The sequence below is a fragment of the Haematobia irritans genome, chromosome 3 (genome assembly GCF_050003625.1).
Source record: "Haematobia irritans isolate KBUSLIRL chromosome 3, ASM5000362v1, whole genome shotgun sequence".
NCBI classification, from domain to species: Eukaryota; Metazoa; Arthropoda; class Insecta; order Diptera; family Muscidae; genus Haematobia; species Haematobia irritans.
The window spans coordinates 37,096,066-37,121,199 of NC_134399.1; the positions used below are offsets into that span (position 1 = coordinate 37,096,066).

Here is a 25,134-nt window from a genome sequence, read left to right on the forward strand (position 1 = left end):
AAAGGTATCGGGCTCCGTAAGGTTTATAGCAAGAAAAGTTTCAACGGAAATGCGGGAAAATCTTTTTTTTTACATACAGCGCACGTTAAAAAATTTATAATTTGAATTTATCGCAGTTGCTTTTGTATAATAATAATTTAAAATAATTTTATTTTTTAACATGAAAAATGTTCGGAGAATATAGGGGGTAATCATGTGGTGAAAGTAGGGTACCTCATTTTTTGATATCTGGAGGGGGATTTTGAAAAAGTCGGGCAGGAGGGAGGACATCCCTCCTGCCCGACTTTTTCAAAATTGGGTCAAAGTTCTTCGGTTTGGGTGAAATTTCCAAGGAAGGTTAGGGGTGATGTCTAGACAAAGACCAGCTACTTTATTTTTAGATATTTGGACGCGGAGGCGGACAACCCCTTTATACGACTTTTGTTTAAAGTATTGTAAAAAAAGTAAACATTTTCTGATTTACTTGAGATTTACAGAGAACACGCCGTGAGGTTGTGAATTTATTATGGGGTACCCGATTTTTCAATATTTGGAAGGGAAGGGGGACCTCCCCCTTGCCCGACTTTTGAATATTATCCGATTTGCTTGAAATTTTCAGGGAAGGTTGAAGGGGGCGTCTAGGAAAAGAACAACTACTTTATTTTTCGATATTTGGTCGAGGAGGGGGCCTCCCCTTTGTCCAATTTTTTTTAATACAGTAAAAACCCTAAAATTTGTCGAATTACTTAAATTTTATGGAGAACTTGGGGGACCATTATGAAATTTATATGAGGTATATATGATTTTTTAATATTTGGTCGGGGAAAAATAAAAGGACACAGGGAGACCTCCTGATGATTTTTCCACAGGTTTCTGCCAGACTTTTTTAAGTAAAAATTTTAATTTACATAAAGTTGACAGGCAACGTAGATGGTGCTTCATTTTCCGGTATATGTTTGGGAAAGGCATGTTCTCAGTATCCAACACATTACCAAATGTTAATATGGTCAATTTTTAAGTACTTTTACTTTTTCCGATTTATTGGACGGTGTGTTGAGGAGAAGTATACCTTCCCTTGACAAACCACGCTTGAAAATCACAGGAAATATAGATTGTCCAACGATTTGAATACAGAACAATTAAAAAACAAGTAAGAAAAGTCTAAAGTCGGGCGGAGCGACTATATAATACCCTGCACCACTTTGTAGATCTAAATTTCGATACCATATCACATCCGTCAAATGTATTGGGGGCTATATATAAAGGTTTGTCCCAAATACATACATTTAAATATCCCTTGATCTGGACAGAATTTGATAGACTTCTACAAAATCTATAGATTCAAAATTTAAGTCGGCTAATGCACTAGGGTGGAACACAATGTTAGTAAAAAAATATGGGAAACATTTAAATCTGAAGCAATTTTAAGGAAACTTCGCAAAAGTTTATTTATGATTTATCGCTCTATATATATATGTATTAGAAGTTTAGGAAAATTAGAGTCATTTTTACAACTTTTCGACTAAGCAGTGGCGATTTAACAAGGAAAATGTTGGTATTTTGACCATTTTTATCGAAATCAGAAAAACATATATATGGGAGCTATATCTAAATCTGAACCGATTTCAACCAAATTTGGCACACATGACTATATTACTAATTGTACTCCTAGTGCAAAATTTCAACCAAATTGGGCCAAAACTGTTGCTTCTGGGGCCATATAAGTCCATATCGGGCGAAAGATATATATGAAAGCTATATCTAAATCTGAACCGAGTTCAATCAAATTTGGCACACATGACTATATTACTAATTGTACTCCAAAGTGCAAAATTTCAACTAAATTGGGCCAAAACTCTGGCTTCTGGGTCCATATAAGTGCATATCGGGCGAAAGATATATATGGGAGCTATATCTAAATCTGAACCAATTTCAATCAAAATTTCAATATATATATATATATATATATATATATATATATATATATATATATATATATATATATATATATATATATATATATATATATATATATATATATATATATATATATATATATATATATATATATATATATATATATATATATATATATATATATATATATATATATGGGAGCTATATCTAAATCTGAATCGATTTCAACCAAATTTGGCACGCATAGCTACAATGCTAAATCTACTCCCTGTGCAAAATTTCGATCAAATTGGGCCTCTCTCTCTGGCTTTGAGGACCATATTAGTCCATATCGGGCGAAAGATATATATGGGAGCTATATCTAAATCTGAACCGATTTCTTCCAAAATCAATAGGGTTCTATTCTGACCCAAATTAGGAACATGTGCCAAATTTGAAGGCGATTGGACTTAAATTGCGACCTAGACTTTGATCACAAAAATGTGTTCACAGACAGACGGACGGACATGGCTATATCGACTCAGGAGCCCACCCTAAGCATTTTTGCCAAAGACACCATGTGTCTATCTCGTCTCTTTCTGGTTGTTGCAAACATATGCACTAACTTATAATACCCTGTTCCACAGTGCGGCGCAGGGTATAAAAAATTGGCTGAAAGGGAACATCCCCTACCCGACGTTTGTTAAGCCGATCCGTTTTACATCTGCATAACCGCTCTATTTCTGTATATAAACGAAAAAACAAGTAGTCCGCTTATTTTGAAATGTACGGGACACGTGTGGGGAAACCATGGAGTGATTAATCAGTACTTCAGTTTTTGTGCCATGAACTTTTTTTTAGAGAAAATTTCTTTTATGATATTTTACGAAACATTCAGCATTAAAATTTCCTTATTAAAATCACGAAAAAAGGTTTTAAAATTTTCGTTTGCGACATATTATGGATGTTTTTTTTTGCGACATAAAAATATCTTTACTAATGTAACTGTAATGTAGCAAGACAGGAACAAATTCCCTTAATGTCATACTGCATCTATTGCCTTTAGACATTTTGGCCCAACAATCAGCTGCAACAACGGCTGTGCGGTTGCGCGAGCTATCGCTGTGGTCGGAAAAAAAATACGGTCACAGTTCGGTCCTCAAACTAATGCCAGATGTGCCTAACGTAGTGGATTACACTTTGGCGAGACCACTTTTCGACAATAAGTTTGAGACTCTAATTCCCAACAGTGAGGCGTGGTGTACACGGACCCCGGGGAATAAAAGATATATAGATTTCTACACTGATGGCTCCAAATTGGATGGCCAAGTGGGTTTCGGAGTATATTCTAAAGATCTGGAACTTCGAATAGCGAAAAGATTACCTAATCACTGTAGTGTTTTTCAGGCTGAAATATTAGCAATAAGAGAAGTGGTGAATTGGCTGAGAAGTAATGCTCCAAGCAATATTGGCATTAATATATACTCAGACAATCAACCTGCAATAAAATCCTTGGACTCTGTGTTCCTCAGCTCGAAAACGGCCATCGACTGCCGCAAATCTCTCAATGAGATGGCTGAGCAGCACAATATTCACCTAATATGGGTGCCTGGCCATAGGAACATACCGGGGAACATCGAAGCAGATGAGTTAGCAAGGCTAGGAACTACCTTACATATTCCAGGGGAACTAGAATCTGTTGGTATGCCTCTGGCTAACTGCAAGCTCTTACTTCGTGAGAAGGCTGCCATGATGGCAAATGTTCGATGGGAGAATTGCAAGGGTTGTAACGACACCAAGCAAATACGTCCCCATTTAAACTTAAACCGCACACTAGATATGCTAGAGTTCTCGAGACGCCAGATATCACTCCTGATATCTGCTATAACGGGTCGCTGCCTGATAGTCGATTTTGCAAAAACTATTGGTGCGAAGTATAATGACTATTGTATGAGCTGTCATGATGCGGAGGAAAAGGAATCAATAAAACACCTCTTGTGTGAGTGTCCTGCATTTTGTGTAAGGCGTAAGCAAATTTTAGGGGCATATAGCTTCAGATTACTGGCGGACCTGGAAAACGTTAACTTAAGCAGTCTGCTAATGTTTTTGGAACAATCTGGTTGGTTCATCAGAAGAAAATAATCGAGAAGGTTCAGCGGTTAAAACTAGAAGTGCCCATATGTATTGGGTACTTTTAGTTAATGTGGTATCACAATGGACTGAATAGTCTAAGTGAGCCTGAATCTTAATCGGGCTGCCACTTTAACCTAACCTAACCTAACCTTTATTCGATTCTTGAAAGCCTATACTACTTCTCATTTGGTTGTTAGGATGTTATGAATGAAAGTGAGACAGTCAAAAATTTATGTTTATTGCACAGATAACATTATTTTGGACAGAATACATATTTTTTTCTACATATAAAAAAATCCGATAAAATACGAGTATTTTGCATAGTACGAAAATTTTTCATAAAAAGTAAAAATTCTTTCATAAAAAGTATGAAAAAACAAAACACCAAGTACGCAAACTATTCATTAAAATTTTAAAAAAGATTTCTACAAAAATTAAGAAAAAGAACGTAATATCGTTTTCCTAATGAAAAAAAATCCCAATTTCAAATTTACTTTTAACGAAATTTTTCGTTAAAGAATTCTTTCGGCATACACTCTTCATTGTGACAGTTTCTTCTTATAATCTATTTGAATTTGAAAATTATGAATTCCACTCAATTTATAAATCAACCATGGTGATATAACTGAACTGACGATAGGTAATTTCCTATAGCAGTGAAAAAAGTTTTTTGTTTTTTGGCATCATTCGTACCCACCCACCTACCTACCTCATCATAGGGTTTGAGCAGATATTATTGAATATTTGTTCGCTTTTATTTTTATAATCATAAATATCGCATGGAAAAAGAGTTTTACTTTCTATTTTCGACTTCTGACGAAAATAAAATTTGGAAAAATATTTCGCAAAGGAATAGAAACGACAGCACACAGCATTGGCAACATGAGCAAACAATGAACAACATAAAAAACTATGCTGCTTACGTACATCGTTTTATTCTTCCTGTTTCAAAATATTGCCTCCAAAAGTGTGGTGGGCAGGAGGCGGGGGTAATCAATCGACCTATGTATTAGCGTGTGGTTATTTTTAAACATAGATACGAATATGTACATACGTATTTTTAATGAGTTTGTATACAAATTCGGTTAAGAGAAATATTTTCATTCGGAGATGCTTGTTTCAAAAAGTGTTATCACACATCACTACATCATATTCACTTCACATATAAATTTTTAAAGATTTGTTTGCACTAATAATAACGTAATGATTTTTCAAGCTCGAGGTCTTGCATTATTTTGTTAGAAAATGTATAAAATTTGCATAATCGCAGCAAGTAGAATCAAAACTTTAAACGCTTTGTAGTCTTCAATCACAATAGTGTGCTATTGTGAATTGAACATAGGCATATTTTCACAAGTAGACAAATTTAATTGAATTGAAATGACATCAACGGAAACAAAATCCACATACATATAAGTAAATTATGGAATTAAGAGTTCTTTTGCCACTTTATTATTCAATCAGAGTGACAAATAAGGAAAACTTCTGGGGATGTGGAAATCCGTAATAGTTGCTTATAAATAAGCCTATTAATTAACAGGTTGGCTGATAAGTCCCCGGTCTAACAAAGAAAAACACATTTTTTTTGTCAAAATACGTTTTTATTATTCAACATAGTTCCCTTCAAGAGCGATACAACGATTATAACGACCTTCCAATTTTTTGATACCATTTTGGTAGTACTCCTTCGGTTTTGCCTCAAAATAGGCCTCAGTTTCGGCGATCACCTCTTCATTGCAGCCAAATTTTTTCCCTGCGAGCATCCTTTTGAGGTCTGAGAACAAGAAAAAAATCACTGGGGCCAGATCTGGAGAATACGGTGGGTGGGGAAGCAATTCGAAGCCTTGTGGCTCTTTTTGCTGCGATTTTGACCTTCAAACGCTCCAATAACGCCATATAATAGTCACTGTTGATGGGTTTTCCCTTCTCAAGATAATCGATAAAAATTATTCCATGCGCAACCCAAAAAAACAGAGGCCATTACTTTGCAAGCGGACTTTTGAGTCTTTCCACACTTCGGAGACGGTTCACCTGTCGCTGTCCACTCAGCCGACTGTCGATTGGACTCAAGAGTGTAGTGATGGAGCCATGTTTCATCCATTGTCACATATCGACGGAAAAACTCGGGTGTATTACGAGTTAACAGCTGCAAACACCACTCAGAATCATCAACACGTTGTTGTTTTTGGTCAAATGTGAGCACCCATTTTGCACAGAGCTTCCGCTTATCCAAATATTGATGAATGATATGACCAACACGTTTCTTTGATATCTTTAAGGCCTCTGCTATCTCGATCAACTTCATTTTACGCACCCAGAAAAAAGTGACCCCTTCTTTAAGTTAAAATGAACTCATTGTGAAGAAAGTAGAACTTCGTATAGCGCCAAAGACATTTTTATTTGTTTGAACGATGTGATTTTCGTAGAAATTAGGAATAATGCATTCCATATATTAGTTAACATTTTCCTATATTTATATACCACTACACTACAGAATGAAAAAATTTAACTAATTTGAATTCATATATGGAATGATTTTATTGAAATTTTTTCATTCATTTCGACAAATCTTACACATTTGTGGTAAAACTTTTACTTTCGTTTTTAACTACAATTTTATTTATTTTTATAAGCAATTTTATCTTCAATAAAAGACATGTTTTATTAATATATTGAATATATTTATTAAGAATCAACAGCATCGAATCTCTTTGAAATATTAGTTTATTATTCCACTATTTCCAATTTCCGTGTGATATTATCAACTGTAAAACGCACTCTTTCTTCTTCTTGTACTTTTCACTTTTAATAAGTTGCTGCCTAACGATTTTGTCCTCCTTTTACAATTTCAATACCTACAAATATAAAAAATCATAAAACATTTTTGTTGCAAAAGGTTAGCGTCACTGAATATTACCTGATAATTGAAGATTCCAAAATGAAGACAAATGAAAGGGTTGGTATTCTGCTGGTGTTTTCTTTCTTTATACACTATCACGAACATTGATAGATTTATTTAAAAAAACGAAAATTTTTCTCACTAATTTAAAATAACAAATATTTTATATATTTTATTTGTTATTTATTATATTTTTTTACCATATTATTTTTTAACAATCTCTCCGTATACCAAAACAACGCGATTCCAACTAAAAAACAACCGACGCGCAAATATATCGATTACACCCACGCGCAAACACATCGATTACGATGACAGGTATCGATTACAGGTGGACAATAGAAATTTAGGAAAATTTCCTATATTCTAACAAGTGTGTTTCCTTAAGTTTTGAAAGGATTGCATACTTCTTAGTACGAATGAACTAAAATATTTTTCATGCCAAGTGTTGTTCGTATGTATGAAAAACTTTCTATTATAAAGGAAGTCGCAATTATCATTTTATAAGAAATTTTACTAATTTTGAGGAAACTTGGTTTTAGTTCGGTTTTTGTTTATTTTTACGAATGCTTTGTTATCGGTGAATAAAATTTTCTTTTTCAGTAGTAAATTCTTATACCCAGCGAAGAAAATAGTATGAGTAAAATTCCATGCCTTATTCTAGTTAATGAACTAATCCTAACTGCTTACAGTTTAGGATTTTTTTACTGAAACGAGTAAATTTTATTATTTTTCTAAAAAATTTACCTTAATGGAAATAAAATGGATAAACTATATTGATGAACATTTTTTCCTTTACTTTCGAAGCCACTTTTTTCTGGGTGCGGTCATTCAAAATCATTTAGTGGATTTTTTTGATGTTTTCGACGGCAACCACCTCTTTCGGGCGTCCACTGCGTTCACCGTCCTCCGTGCTCATTTCACCACGCTTGAATTTTGCATACCAATCAATTATTGTTGATTTCCCTGGGGCAGAGTCCGGAAACTCATTATCAAGCCAAGTTTTTGCTTCCACCGTATTTTTCCCCTTCAGAAAACAGTATTTTATCAAAACACGAAATTCCTTTTTTTCCATTTTTTCACAATAACAAAAGTTGCTTCACAAAAGACTCTCTATCTCACAAACTAATTGACTTAAAGGCGTCAAATTTTGACACGAATCATTTGAAGGTTGGTACTATATAAAAATAATACTAGCGACGCCATCTATGTGTCAGACCGGGGACTTATCAGCCAACCTGTTATATATACAAAATGTACGTTCCTAGTATACATTTCATGTTCTTGTTTTCAATAACAATAGTATGCTATTGTGAATTGAAAGTAGCCAAATTTTCAAAATTAGAAAATTTTAATTCTTTATGTCAACTACAAGGAAATGAAATCCTTATAAAATATAAGAAAATTATAGAATTAAGAGATATTTTGCCATTTTTTGATATTCAATCACAGTGATAAATTTTATCAACAATTTTCAATACTAAGCTGTCCAATAGAGATGGATGTGGAAACCCGAAACAGCTGCCTTCTCGCCACTTTTGACTGCAGTTTATGCAATTAATTATAATTTTGTAAAAATTTCTTCAATGTGAGTTTTGGGGTAAAAAAAAATTACACACAAATGAAGTATAACAATTTCCTAAATTCGCATTTCCCACAAATGAGTTCAAAATTTCTTCGGCAATTAACTTGCTTAAGGGACAAACGAAAACTTTCTGTTTTTCTTATTTGTGTTCATTTGCTTAAAGAAAATTAATATCCCCGTCGAAACAATTAATCAAAAACCGTAACAGAAATGTTATTAAAAAGCACCTCAAGCCGGTATATGAAATAAATCAATCTATTTACACAGAAAACATGTCAACAACATATTTCCAATTAAAAAGTTGATTGAAGTTAAAAAAATTTCAATTAATAAATTAATTGATGCAATTAACTTTTTAATCAAGATAGAAGCATTAAGTTAATTAAGTCCAGGGCTGTGGAGCCGGAGTCGGAGTCTTGGAGTCAGAGTCTGAAGATTTTACTGGAGTCGGAGTCAGATCGGAGTCGTAAAAATTTTGCTCGACTCCGACTCCGGCTACACCAAATTTTTAAAACACTTCACATTTTTGTAACTAAACAAGTTTTTACGCAAATTAGTTTCCATTGGTTTATTCATTTGATCAATAAATTTGAAATATTTCGAACAAATCGAAATTATTTTTTTTTAATTTTATTTTAAGCCCATATACATATGGTGAATATTGACATAAAATTTTTTCAAAGTTTTTTTTTTTTTTTTTGTTTTATAGAAAATTTTGTCAAAATGTTATTTCTATAAAAAGTTTTGTCAAAATTGTATTTCTATAGCAAATTTTGTCAAAATTTTATTTCTATAAAAAATCTATTCCAAAATTTATTATATTTTTTTCTATAGAAAATTTAGTCAAAATTTTATTTCTATAGAAAATTGAGTCAAAATGTTGTTTCTATAGAATTTTATTTCTATAGAAAATTTTGCAAAATTTTGTTTGTTACACAAAAATTTTTTTCAAAATTTTATTTCTATTGATAATTTTATTTCTATAAAAACTTAAGTCAAAATTTTATTTCTATAGAAAATTTTGCCAAAATTTTATAGTAACAGATTTTTTTTTAGAAAATTTTATTAGTTTTATAGTAATAGATTTTTTATTAGAAAATTTGATCAAAATTTTATTTCTATTGAAAATTTTGTCAAAATTTTGTTTCTGTAGAATATTTTGCAGAATTTTATTTACTACACAAAAATTTTTCTAAAATCGTAATTTTTATTGATAATTTTTTCAAAATTTTATTTCTATAAGAAAAAATTGTCAAATTTTATTTCTACAGCAAATTTTCTCAATTTTTTTTCTTACCGATACTCACTGCTATAAAAATGTATTCAAAATTTTATTACTATAGAAATATTTTTTTCTATATAAAATTTAGACAAAATTTTATTTCTATAGAAAATTTAGTCAAAATTTTGTTTCTATAGAATATTTTGCAAAATTTTATTTTTATAGTAAATTTTGCAAAATTTTGTTTGCAACACAATTTTTTTTAATTGTATTTCTATTGATAATTTTTTCAAACTTTTATTTCTATAAAAAATTTTGCCAAATTTTATTTCTATAAAAATTTTATTTCTATATATTTGTTAAAAATTTGATTTCTATAAAAAATTTTGCCAAAATTTTATTTCTATAGAAAATTTAGTCAAAATTTTGTTTCTGTAGAATATTTTGCAAAATTTTATTTCTATATAAAATTTTGCAAAATTTTATTTACTACACAAAAATATTTCCAAAATTGTATGCTGACTGATACCCACTACTAAGTCGAAAACTTGTAGAAATGACTCAAATTTTCAAATTTTTCAATGAATGAATCATAAATGCATTTTTGCGAAATTGTCTAAACAATTATAAATATTTCCCAAATATTGCCCGAGATTTGTAGAAGTCTGAATTGAGATTTTATCAAAATGTAGATCTAAATACAAAGTTGTGCAGAGTATATTATAATCGGCCCGCCCGACTTCAGACTTTCCTTGCATTTTTATTTTTTGTTAAAATTGTGTTACGTCCCATAACGTTAGATTTAATTTAAGTACATAGATTTTGTAGAAGTATATACAATTTTGTCTAAATCGATTAAGATTCAAATTCATGCATATGGGAATATAAACCTCGCAACAAATTTAAAGGATTTGAGATAGTATCAATAAATTTGGTCCACAAATACATATACTGTTGGTATCATCTTATATTACGATGGGTATTTATATCATTATTTTATTTATTTAACATTGCCCTAAATTTGAAATATAGAGTTCAATTGGCATCTAATGTGAAATTAAGACCATTTGTTGCACACATAAATAAATACGATACTTTATATCGATCCACTTACGGTACCCCCACAATAGAACTACAAATTAGTGGTATTAAAATGAGATTTAGTTATATTACCCGGAGTCGACTCCGGAGTCGGAGTGGAGCTGATGAAAAATGCTGGAGTCGGAGTCGAGCAAAATTGGCTCCACTCCACAGCCCTGATTAAGTCAATGATTGAAAATGTTTAATTAATTAACTAAAAAAAATTATTGATACAAATAACTTTTTAATCAAACTCGGAAGACTAAGTTAGTTAAAAAAGTGGTGGAAATTTTATTTCAAACAATCAATTTTTTAATCAAAAAAATTGTTAATTGGACCAATTGAATTGAATTGAAATTTTCAAATCAATTAATTTTTCAATGAAACATTTTTTTATGCCCAATTAAAACTGGGATTGATACTATCATTTTCATGATTGAAGACATTTCAATTAAAAAAATAATTGGATCAATTAATTTCGTGATTGAATCAGAAAAACGATTTGTGTGTGTATATAGGAAATCCAAACGATGTTCATTTGTTTGTTTTGTATGTTCCGGGTAAGCTCGGAAACGACTGAATCAATTTACTTTCGGAGAACGTTGAGGGTGATCATGTGGTGGAAATAGACTACCTCATTTTTTGATATCTGGTCAAGGAGGGGGACCTCCCCCTGCCATACTTTTTGAAAACTAGATCAAAGATCTCCGATTTGCTTAAAATTTTCAGGGAAGGTTGAAGGGGGCGTCTAGAAAAGATCCGCTACTTTATTTTGCGATGTTTGGTAAATAAGTTAAACTTTTGCGATTAACTTGAAATTTACAGAGGACGTGTGCGGAGGTTATGAAATTAATATGGGCCCCTTTGTTTTTTTTTTTTAATTTTTGGAAGGGGAGTGAACCTTCTCCTTGCCCCAGATTTGAGACTTGAGGAAAAGTTCCCAAAGGTTGAGAGTTTCATTCATTTCTTTTTTGTCGATAAATGAGCGGGGATTGAGACGTACCTTTAAAAAAATAGATTTACTTGAAATTTATATGGAACGTGTTAGATAGTGATTAAACTAATACAAGATACATGATCTTTCGATCAGTTTTTGTGCCAGACTAATTAAAGAGTTCAAATCTTTTCGATTTTTTTTTTCAGAAGGTTGATTAAGTTAACTCAAAATGTTCTTACAAATATGCTTCAGAAGGCGCTTCGAAACGGGCCGCGTTCGGCTAGTACACACAAAAAACTTTTTCTGATTCAATCAGGAAATTAATTGATCCAATTAATATTTTAATTGAAACGTCTTCAATCACGAAATTGATAGCATCAATCACATTTTTAATTGGGCAAAAGAATTGATTAAAAATTAATTGATTTCATTAGCAAATTTTAATTAATTTTTTAATTGATTCAATTAAAAATTTAATTGATTTTAAATTAGGCTCAACTGAAGTTTATGGGCCGAATTGCGTAAATTTCATATATTTTGTGTCATTCGGTGAGCTAATTCCAACGAAGTGACCCATAGCCGGGGGAAGTACCCGGGTCTTGAGATATAACCCTCGAAAGGGTCAATAAAAACATGATATATTTCCTTTGTATGTTGTCCAATCTGAACAAACTTGATACCAAATGAAAGCTTATCTAATGCATTTTTATACGGGGGTTTAAGACTTTCTCCTATGGACAGAGTCCAAAGTGGTCTAACGCAGTCGCAAGACCCAGGTACTTCCCCGGCTATGGGTCACTTGGTTGGAATCAGCTCTCCGAATGACACAACATTTATTAATTTTAAGCAATTCGGTGAAGGGCCCATAAACTGCAGTTGCTCCATTTAATTAAAAATTAAAAAAATGCCCATCACTTTTTTAACTGACTTAGTTTTCCGAGTTTGATTAAAAAGTTCATTTTTTAATTAATAATTTGTTGAATCATTGACTTAATGTTTCAATGTTTATGTTTACAAACCCAGCAAAAAAGCGCCGCCAAAAAAGTAGCCAAAATGTTCTTTTTGGATCCGGAAGTGGTGCCAAATTGACGCAGAAGCGATAAATTTAACATGGGCTTGTCATAGTACGGATGTCCACCATTCCAGCAGCCGCTACTCTGAATTTGCATCACTTCTTAAGATGTGATGTGAATTCAGTGTTTTGGATGTGAATTAAGAAATTTTGTGATATTTTGACAAATAAAAAATTTTTAAATTTTATGATTTTTAATGATTTATAACGCTTGTCTGGAACGTTTGTCATCAAACATTTTCAAAAATTCGGAATTTTTTTAGAAAGGATTTACCATTTTTTGTATTTAAATAATTTTTACCAGTTTATTATTTCTTAATCTATTTTTAACCTATTTGAAACAACAAAAAATAAATATATCATTAAAAATATGAAATAAGCGAGTTATAAAAAAATTGACTCAAATGAAGTTCCTGTGCAGTTAAAATAAAGAACATCTTTGGGAGGGCATTTTTGGAAGTTCTTTTAAAGTTTTGCTTTCAGAAGGACTTCCAATTTTTTTTGCTGGGTAAGGCACTGCCGCTAAATATATTACAATAACTTGAAAACGGTTCGCCATATTAAATTAAACAAAAAAAACCGAAACTCCCAAACAAGCTGTGCTTACATTGTTTTTCAATTTTCCAAGTAGTTTTAGAGATTTCTTTAAAATTTTGAAAAAAAAAATAGAATTAAAAAAAATATTGTTGTTTAAAAATTCCTAAAAACTAAAAGTCACAATTTTGGTCTAGAAACAGTTAGTTAAATATATTTAGAATAAAATGAGCTTTATTTCATTACAATCGGTGCATAACTTTTGATTTTGACCACGGTTTGCTGAATTGATATAAATCGCGATTTCCATACAAAAATAACATTTTCTTATGTGTAAGTGTTTGAATGTAATAACTTAGTTTTTTATGGTTCTGTTGATTAAGAACTTAATATTGTTTTTTTAAGGTTATTTGGTACGCTGAATCCAAATCTGCACTTGGTTTTTCCTATCAGCTCTCCAAAACGATTTGGAAAATTTAAAAACAATGTAGGCACGGCTTAAAGAGAATATTGTTTGGGATTTTTTTTTTTTTGTTTAATTTAATAGGTGAACCATTTCCAATATATGTAGCGGAAGTGCCTTAATTTTGAACATGATGGCATATCTCGAAAAGTCGAGCAGAAAAATTGGAAAAGATTGGATTTGAAATCAACGACCCCAAAATTAGTGAAAATTTGCTATAAAGTTCAAATCAACACAAAAAAGTTCAATTTTGTTCCCTTGTTTAGCACATCTTTTAAGATCTTCCTACGTCTTTTACATCTTCCAGAGATTGCATTGTCAGCATGCACATTAACAGAAATATTGACATGCCCTGACCACCAAAACAGTTTAATTTGGACCATTTTTGCCCAAATCGGATAAAAATATATATGGGCCCAGCATTACCGTTGTGCGACTTTAGTCGCATTGTGCAAACTTTCTGACATCATGCGACTTCTTGTGTGACTTTTTTAAAATATGCAAAATGTGCGACTTTAGTCGCACGCATGCGAATATTTATTTATTTATTTCAACTTTATTAGTAACATAAATAAAGTCGCACAAAAGGAAAGTTTTAAAATTTGAAGCAATTTTTATAAATGGGAATTCATCGCCGTGCGCCTTAGGCGAAGCCACCGTTGTGCAATGGTCCGCCTTGTATACAAAGAGTCATGGATACAACCCCGTTTCGACTAAAGAGCAGAGTGTGTTTCTGCTGTGGATGTTGAGTGTTTAAAAGCTTCTCTAAGTAATCCACCGCAATGTGAGACGCCGTTTGAATTCGGCTATAAAAAAAGAGTGCACTTGTCATCAGCATTGCCACAACAAAAGTTTATTTTGGACCAATTTTTTCCACAAACTTTTCATCTTTTTAAAATTTGGAAAAGTAAACTTTTTGAAAAGGTCCAATTTTTAATTTAATTTTGCCTAACAATAACAAAAGTTGAAATTCAGTAAGAAGAAGACTTTTAAGACTACAAGAGACCCTCATTTGGTTTATTTTGGTAAAGTGTGTAACGGATATAAGAAACTCGGAAAAACACACACAGTATGCGTTTTTTTCTTATAGACAATAATTATATATCAGTATGGTATTCTTTATTAACTTTCTTATATGCATATTTGTTTTATATGAGATGTACTTATATCCGTCACCTACTGTATAGCGCCATGATGACCGATTTCGGAATTTTCATCCGATTTGCTGTAGTGTTGTTTTGCATCCATTATATGATTCGTCAAGTGTGGTTCATATCGGTCGATATTAATATATAGCTCTCATATAGCTGAATCCCCATATTCCATTTGAGAAATAGAGAAGTTGCAAGTTTTTGCAGAATTTTTTTTTCCCAGTAAAATCTTGCAAGAGTTAGCCATAAACAAATAATACGGGCAATATATTTCACAGAGTCAATTAGAAGTGTAGTATAAAAAATAAATATTTTTATTAATTTAATTGATTTAAAAGTTTTTAATTGGCTGAAGGTAAATTGGTACTGGATGCTGTTCACTTATATTTCTGCTAATTTTAGGAAAGAGAACAAATCCATTTTTACTTTATTGCAAGTTTACATTTTACTGGATTTTATGATACAATAAGTTGGTAAAATTTCCTTTTTTGTTAAATGGACTGTTCCTTTATTGTTTTTGTTTTGATTTATAGAATAGTTTATGTAATAAAAATTCTTTACAAATGAATGCGACTTTTTTTTATCATTATGCGACTTTTTTGTGCGATCTTTTGTTTGAGTATGCGACTTTTTCAAAATTTCCAACGGTAACACTGTATGGGGCTATATCTAACACTGAACCATTTTCACACGGAAATTTGGCACGGAAAGTAAGAGTTTTAATGCTACTCCCTGTGCGAAATTTCAAGTAAATCGGAGTAAAAATTTGGACTCTATTGTCATATCAGTTTAAATCGTGCGAAAGATATATATGTCTGTGAACACGTTTTTGTGATCAAAGTCAAGGTTGCAGTTTAAGACCATTGGACTTCAAATTTGGCACAAAACTTCAAATTTTGCAAGGAATCGGTTCAGATTTAGATATAGCTCCACATTTAGATTCATATGACCACGATTTAAGATACATACGACCACGGAGGCCAAAGTTCATAACGAAAATTTTTAAATTTTGCACAGGGAGTACAATTATACGTTCTTTCAATTTGGGCAAATATGACCAAAGTACACACATTTGCTTTGTAAAATCGGCACTACCAAGTAGAAAACTGGTGTCGAAAAATGAAAATGAAATGAATTTTCCTATACCTCTAATACTAGAGTAGTACATTGTAATTCGTTAAATCGGCCTTTTAAATGCTTTGAATTGCTCAAATAAATGGAAATAATACTAAGGGCAATAACCGATAAATTTTAAGTCTAGAGATTTTGTGGAAGTCTGAAAAAATTTGTCCAAATCGTTTCAGATTTAAATATATGTATATAGGAACATAAACCCAACAAATTTAAAGGATTTTAGATGGTATCGAAAAATAGGGTATACAAAGTGGTAGAGGGTGTAATAAAGTCGTGCCCAACTCTAGACTTTCCTTTCTTGTTTTAATTAAATATTAGTTTTTCTCACTTCTTATAAATAAAACATTAAAATTTCTTTAAAGTGAAATACATCCATCGCGGACATACTTCATTTTTCACATTCATCTGGTAGTGGATAGGCGCATTAATTGGCATTAATATCCTGAATAAATTCCGGGAATTTTTTGGCCCCAAGGTTGTATTAAAAAAGAATTAAAACTTCATTTTTTTTTCAACAGAGTAAATATCTATATTTTATAATATATCATTGTAGTGGGTTCTTTTTTGTGTAATTGTTATAAGTGTATAAGTAACGTGTTTATTAATAACCGTTAATAATATACAATAGTTAATAATCGAACACTATATTCATACTTTTTTTTTTCTTCATATCGCTTAATTACACTCACACATAGACCTACATATAAGATCTCTTTTTAAATCGAATCAATATAAAATAGAAAAAAAAGTGTAAAAAAATATCTACCTCTATACAAATGCAACTAAAATTAAGGCAATCGTGAACTAATAAAAGAAAAACAAAACTAAACAGTACATATCATAATTAATTGTCTACACGAATCAAGACGAGAAACTATTGTACGCCTAATCCCAATAGGCTGAGAATTCTAAAAAGCAGACATAAAATCGACATTAAATATTAAGGGATTAAGGAAATGAAGCAATAACTGAATAAGCCCAATAATTCATGGTGAATCTAGACGTAATGTTTGAGCTTGGCCCAACCATATTAAGCAATTTCGTTTTTCTATGTAGGTCATCTAAAATCTTCAACGGAATACATATATTATGGTCAGTATCCTCAAGGATTGCGGATCGTGCTGACGTGGTGTTATATACAAATTATCCTTCTCCCTCGTAATCATCAATCTAAAATAACGGAGAACAAGAGATTTTGTTTTAGAGCTTAACAGAACTATAGCTACTATTCGGTGAATTCGGCGGACATTGCTTGCGATGGGTAGGCGGTAATTAGTACGAGGCTTAGCCTACTAAATAACTTGCCCACCAGTCGCCACAAGCATTCGTCCAGATGCCTTCATCGGTTATATTCACAATAAGAATATAGGGAATTTGTCTTCTAACATCCTTGTGAATCCAATTGGTCAGCAATCAATTGTTCCAGCGGCCGTTCACCAATCAATCGGAAGAAGAATAAGTGATCTAAACATTTGAGACTTATAGAACGCAGTGCCGGCAAGCGAAGAAGTAATTGTGCAAATCTTCCATCATCACCAGGATGTTCTGTACGGCAGTGTTCGTCTAAACAAGCATAGATCTTTTCACGGCACCCCTCGACATCTTTGCGGCATTTTAACCCTCGAATATCAGGATTGAAGAGAATAATTGCCTTCAGACATGACAATTCGGAGCGGTCGATATTCAGACGCTTCATTTTTATGCTCAATTCGGAAAGAATGCGATCGAATATGGAGACAACGTTGGCTTTAATCGCACTGTTACGGTGATATGAGAAATTTTGATTAAGGAAGAGCTGTTGGGGCTGACGCACTGGGGACCGGCGACCAAAAGAATTATCATGCACCCCACCAGGTGTTGCATACTCGGCATCTAGAGAATCAATACTACACCAGGCAACATTTGCTATCAATAACTCGTTCCAACCAGCCTTAAGGAGAATGACTTGGTCTTCTCTCTGCAAATGTGTAAAGTGTGGTGTACGACGGGCGTATTCCACCATTTGGAAGAGCTGCTTGTTCACCATTTGGCAAAGATGAGATACAGCACCTTTGTAATCCGACTGAACCATGGAATTAGAGCCAACTCTCAAAAATGGTAAAACATTATCACCACTCAATGACTCAGCCTTCTGTTCGGCCTCTATAATGCGTTCTATGGTAAGGTCGCGCAATGAACTGCTTGGCTTAAAGTCCTCACTTCCAATTCCACTGCCGCTTATACCACCAACCCCAGCAGCCCTGGCATTTGCATTCCTGGTGCCTCTTTGGCGTTCCTCCTGGACAGCTTCACGTTTCATGCCGCATACCAAACACTTTTGATAACGACAATACTGACAGCGATTTCTTTGACGCTTGTCAATTATACAATTGCGATCTTCCCGACAGGCATATGTCAAGTCCTTGCGTACTGTGCGCTTAAAGAAGCCTTTGCAACCCTCACAGCTGTAAACACCATAATGTTTGCCACTGGCCCGATCACCACAAATGGAACACAAATGTTTCGAACCACTGAGGGGGTGGTTGGGAGGATACTGTTGCTGTAGTTGTTGCTGTGGCGGAGTTGTCTGCAGCATTTGGTTTTGATTGTTGGCTGCCACATTCATTGCCTGCAAATCAATGGCCCCAAATGGTCCAGGACTACCTGGTTTGGGTGAAAAATTAGATGCATTATTCTCGTTCAAAAGCGAGATGTCTGGCTTCATCTCTTGCGGTGACATAGGCCTAAGACGAAATCCAGGGTCTTGATCATTGTCCATTATGTTGTGTTCGTTTTGCTACAGTGTCTATTCCTTAAAAGATTTATCTGGTAGATACGTCGTTTGCTCTACATCAAACACTTCCAGTTTTTGTGCAAATCTCAAATGTTTTTGGAATCGTACAACTTTTTCTTTACAAACAAAGAATGTCTACTCAGTGCCTGACTAATGAATGAAAACTTTTCGCGTCGACATTTTATTTTCTCACGTATATAATTCACCTCTAGTAAATTAATTCCAAAGTGCGTTATTCACCACACTACCAAAGAGAGAAACTTGTCCAACAACAGGGGTGTATTTTACACAAACTGTTTAACAAATACGGTACACTTATTACAAGGTGGAAGCATAAAGCCAGCTGATTTCAGCTTTTTATTATAAAAGAATTTTCTCATTACTCAAACAAACAAACAAACCAATAATGGCTTTTTAATGCCACATATAAATGGCCCGACGCTGAATTTACAGTTCAATTTAAGAATAAACAAAGAAAATAAGAGGACATTTTCGTACTCAACTGTCTTCAAAATTGTCAAATTTTACCCAATGTGGTATCACAATGGACTGAATAGTCTAAGTGAGCCTGAACATCGGGCTGCCACCTAACCTAACCTAACCTAACCTACCCAAAATTTTATTTCTAGATAAATTAGAAAATTACAAGTTCACATTTGCATGCAAGTAGGGCATTCTAATCATTGCAACTCATGTAATAATAATTATTGTTAAATATTAAGAATATAGAAATTATGCAGACTACCCAATTCAATTGGTGAATAATAAAAGAGAAATGAAAAGCAGAAATGCGTGCTTTCCTTTGTGAAAAAGGTTATTTCTACAAAATATATATAATAGACTAATATTTCTTCGGGATCTGTTAATTGTAAAATTTTTTCGTAGTTACATATTCTTCTAGGAAGAAATCTGAATCAATTCAATAAGAAAATATATTATGGAGTTTATTTTACGATTTCTGGGAGATATTTTTTTAATAAATAATTATTAGCTTTATAAAGTAGAAACATAAAATACAGTAAATATTAAGTCTGTTACCCGGGATAAATCCCGTCACGAGAATTTATATTTGGATACAGGGATTTTTCGGGATCCGGAAAAAATAATTCCAATTTGTTAAATTTTTGGCTTTTTTAGGATAGTTTATTAATAAATTGAAGTCTTCATTCAATGTATGTGATAAAAATGGATGTCTTGATATTTTTAACTAAATCGATGAAGTACAAACGGTAATCTAATCTAATCCTTAAAATGTTTTGCTGAGTAAGATAGCGATATTAGATTGCTTTTTAACTTATTTTTGTCACAATATTTTTGTTTTTCGTTTCTTCAGAAGTTAAGTTGGACTAAGTGTTCGTTAAGTATGATAGAAATCTGAAATTGCTTTTAAATTTACTCGTATGTTCTCTTTTTGTTAATAAAACTGAAAAAAACTAAATTGGTTTATTGTACAACAATTTCTTGTTTCAATAGATAGTTATTACTTAAAATATTTAAAGAATCCCGAAAATTTCGGGATCCCAAAAAAAAATCCCGAGATCCCGGGATTTTTTTAAAAATCGATCACGAATGACAGCCCTAGTAAATATATACAATATTAGCCAAAAATTCAACATTTCTAAATCTTTTGCAGGTGCAGTGTACAAATTGTTCACTCGTAAATTTATAATTGACACCTATCATTTAAAGATTATTAAACTCTTAAAATGATTTCAGCCATTGAAGACTTGTTTTTAACTTGCCGAATCTTTTTTTTTCTCCAAATTCATACCAGATGCATTGCTGTATGTCTTGGGAGTAAATAAAAAATTAAAATTTCGAAATAATCTACTTGTAAATTAATAAGTACAGATAAAAAACGAAATACTAAGTTGACTTTGTATTTTTTTATGTGGTGTTGAAATAATTTATATAAGATTTTCTAATGATATTTTAATATTTCAAAAAATTAGGCAATTTTACAGCAAAAAAAAAAAAGTTGTGCTTTAGTTAAAATCGAATTAATGAAGATATTATTTTTTTATTATTATTTATTCATTCACATACTACAAGATATTCAAAAATCTTTTAAATTACAGTATGTGATTAATGTTGTTAAGATAGTAATCTGCGATTTAAATTATAAATTATAATTAATTAAAAACCACGAAGAAATATATATAATTATTTTATACATCGATAAAAATATTGCATTTTGGGACACAGTTATGCTTACTGATGAGTCCAAATTTAATTTATTTACGTTTGATGATCGATCCTATGCTTAGAGATACAAGGGAGATGATTTACAAAGACGAAATATTACGCATACTGTTAAATACAACTTGTTCATTTTTACTTATTTATTTCCATTTATTTGAGCAACCCTTTTAGCGAAAACCCCTTTTAGCGAATTGAAATCTACTACTCTATATATACATATTTTTGTTTTCATTATTATATGCTCGCAGGTTTAAAAATTCGGTAATATTCTTGAGTCCCATTGAAATCAAAATTAAATAATCATCCAACTGATGTAAAATATTGAAGTATGTTATTTCGGTAGATTTAGGTACAATAGGACAAAATGCTTCAATGTATTCGAATGTCTACCAATTCTCACATGAAATGATTTATTCATGTATCGAGTTGCAGTTGGAATAATTGATTGCGTTTAAAAGTTGACGAGAAAAATTGGAGTTTATGTTTTAAAAATCTTGTAAAATAAGAAAGCGATCTGAAAATAAACAATCCTGAGAAGGATTGATTAGAAACCTCATATTTATTTATAATGAACTAAAATTCCTGTGCCTTGGGGATAGTTGGTTGGGGATGTACTCGAAAACACTACAATCAGAGCCATCTACAGTTTTGACATATGACACTCTCAATAACTGAGAACGCATATACGATTCGCCAAAAATGTGCCCTTACATCCCTCTGTCTTTATTCACCACACTCTTTGTTTATGTGCATTTCTTCTCTATCGGCGTCCAAATGGAATTCACAACATAAACCAACAAAAACACTGTGGAGATGCAACGAAAGAAGAATCCAACAACAACGTCCATTGATTATCTTTTGCATGAAGCCTAATTAAAATTTACTCACAGTTTCTCGGCAAATTATTGTATAATTTCAATATTCAAAATATATTTAAATCAACTGGACATATATCATCTCTTGGATGAAATGCACACTAAACACAAATGTTTACTTAACAATTTACGATACAATATTCGCGTCGCCGATTTGCACAATGCAATGCAAAATTAATTCACCACACGAAACAAAAACACAAAGAATGAGAATGGTCGTCTCTCATTTTAGTATTGTTACCATACCATTATGATGAGGATTTAAACGGGGACGTTTCTCATACAAGCACAATAAAAGCGGTAATATGGTCAAGGTGATTTCTGCAGAAGGGAATCACTATTATTATCTAATAATCGCAATGTTTTTTTTTTGTATACGAAAAAATTTGGATTGTCTACAATTCTGTGAACAGAAAATGTTTCGGAAAATTATCTGAAATAAAACAAGTATATACAGCAGTAAGCTCGGCCGGGCCGAATCTTAAATACCCACCACCATGATTTCCAATTTCAGGCAAATTAGACAAAAACTAGGCATTCTATAAGTCCAAGAACTACAATCGGAAGATCGGTCTATATGGGTGCTATATCAAAACATGGGCCGATACTCAACATTTTTCACACACCTCTCTATGGTTCTAAAATATGTCTAGATTTCCAATTTCAGGCAAATTGGATAAAAACTACGATTTCTATAAGCCCAAGTAGTAAAATCGGAAGATCGGCCTGTATGGGTGCTATATCAAAACATGGGACGAAACTCAACATTTTTCACACACCTCTCTATGGTTCTAAAATATGTCTAGATTTACAATTTCAGGAAAATTGTATAAAAACTACAAGTTCTAAGCCCAAGAAGTAAAATCAGGAGAACGATCCATATGGGGGCTATGCCAAAACATGGACCGATACCCACCATTTTTGACACACCTCTTTGTGGTCCTAAAATACCTCTAGATTCCCAATTTCAAGCAAATTGGATAAAAATTACGGTTTCTATAAGCACAAGAAATAAAATCGGAAGATCGGTCTATATGGGGGCTATGCCAAAACATGGACCGATACGCACCATTATTGACACACTTTTTATGGTCCTAAAATACGTTAAGATTACCAATTTCAGGCAAATTGGATAAAAACTACGGTTTCTATAAGCCCAGGACCCCAAATCGGGAGGTCGGTTTATATGGGGACTATATCAAAACCTGGACCGATATAGCTCATCTTCGAACTTGACCTGCCTGCAGACAAAAGACGAAGTTGTGCAAAATTTCAGCACGATGGCTTCATTATTGAAGCGTGATTACAACAGACAGACAGACGGAAATTCGTCTTGATCAAGAATATATATACTTTATATAGTCGGAAATCGATATTTCGATGTGTTACAAACGGAATGACAAACTTATTATACCCCCGTCACCATTCTATGGTGGTGGGTATAAAAAAAGTGTTGTACCACCAAGATAACGCACCGTGCCACAAGTCATTGAGAACGATGACAAAAATTCATGAATTGGGCTTCGAATTGCTTCCCCACCCACCATATTCTCCAGATCTGGCCCCCAGCGACTTTTTCTTGTTCTCAGACCTCAAAAGGATGCTCGCATGGAAAAATTTTGGCTGCAATGAAGAGGTGATCGCCGAAACTGAGGCCTATTTTGAGGCAAAACCGAAGGAGTACTACCAAAATGGTATCAAAAATTGGAAGGTCATTGTAATCGTTGTATCGCTCTTGAAGGGAACTATGTTGAATAATAAAAACGAATTTTAACAAAAAAATGTGTTTTTCTTTGTTAGACCGAGGACTTATCAGCCAACCTGTTATGCGGACCTATTACCACAATGATATGCGAAAACTTTTAAAATATTTAATTTACATGCAATTTATTAAAGTTTTGTTGAATGAGAAAGTTATCATTTGCTTGTATTTATTTATTTATTCCATAAAGAGTCAAGTCGCCAAGCCATATATGACCCAAAAACTACACAATTCCTTGAATAATTGACTTAATTTATAACAATAAATAGTATACAAAATAGAATAATAAAAAGAATCACAGGCTACTCTAATTAATTGATATTACAAAAATAATAGAAATAAGTAGAAAGACAATGGTAAAAAAATAGTGCACTCATTGAAAAAAGTCTGCTAAAAACAGCAGTCGATGTCTGTTATATTTTTGTACTTCAGGGCCTAATGAACAACAATTTATAAAATATTTAGGTTATACATTTTTCCCCAAAGCATAGTTAAGAACCAAAAGTAGTTTTTGGTATATTTTTGCCCTGTAATATACTTACAAGCTCCTAAATACGATCAGCAAACATTTTGTTTGCTGTTATGCCTCAATTCGATAAATATTCAGATTTTTTGTGAAATACTATAGATATTCATAAAATATTGTTTTAATTATGTTAGGATAGCTCCTAAGTTGACATTTTTATTTGTTTTAGCCAAAATAAAACATGTTTTAGTGTAATCGAACTTAAAAAATAGCAGAAAATGTTTGCTATTTCAGCAAACAGTGACTGCTGTCCCTTTTTCAGCAGACTTTTTGCTGTTTCAGCAGACTTTTCTGCTGTCCCTACTAACAAATTTCTTTGGGTGTATATTAGCTATTCAACATTGCCTAGCATATAGTCTAGAATGTAGGATTAAATGATTATAAAATTGTTTCAATGAGTATAACATTAACAATCAAAAAAATGGAAACAACTAATACTGAGAAATTACTTACAAACGTATATAATATAGAAAATAATTATATCTACTTTATATTAGTGTTCATCATTACCTATTAGTATGAGAACCAGTTTACATATTAAAGTTTTTTTCTAGTGTATTGCTATAGTTTATTTCTTTTTCTTAAGAATATAATTTTGCTTTCAAACAAACAATATAAGAAAATGGCATAAACAACACATGAACTATTATTTTTCTCATTTCCAGTGGAATACATAACTTCCCAGCAAAAACTAGGTAACCACATCTCATTACAATTGACATTACCAGGAGTAAAGCTGTCATTACACGTTGCATTACATTGCGGCGAGTTATAATGACTAACTTGTAATGACAAAAATACTTCTCGGTAATTTTCGAATTGTTGTTCTCAAATTTTTAGGCAGTTGTAGTTAACGAATTAATAAAATAGAATAAATGATGATACCATTAGGTATAATTATTCACATAATC

At 32.3% G+C, this 25,134-nt stretch overlaps 2 protein-coding genes across 2 annotated transcripts in view; both read right to left on the minus strand.

The window, feature by feature from the left end:
• Positions 1–21,966, minus strand: part of Actn (alpha actinin) — a 109,007-nt gene extending 87,041 nt beyond the window's left edge. Inside the window, exon 1 of the mRNA XM_075300460.1 lies at positions 21,949–21,966. The gene's annotated coding sequence lies outside the window, so the exon portion shown is untranslated. The remainder of the gene's footprint in view (positions 1–21,948) is intronic.
• usp (retinoid X receptor ultraspiracle) lies at positions 16,658–19,072 on the minus strand. The gene has a single exon (XM_075299097.1). The coding sequence runs from the start codon at positions 18,841–18,843 to the stop codon at positions 17,467–17,469; it is 1,377 nt and encodes a 458-aa protein (XP_075155212.1). The 5' UTR covers positions 18,844–19,072; the 3' UTR covers positions 16,658–17,466.
• Positions 21,967–25,134: the final 3,168 nt, after the last annotated feature.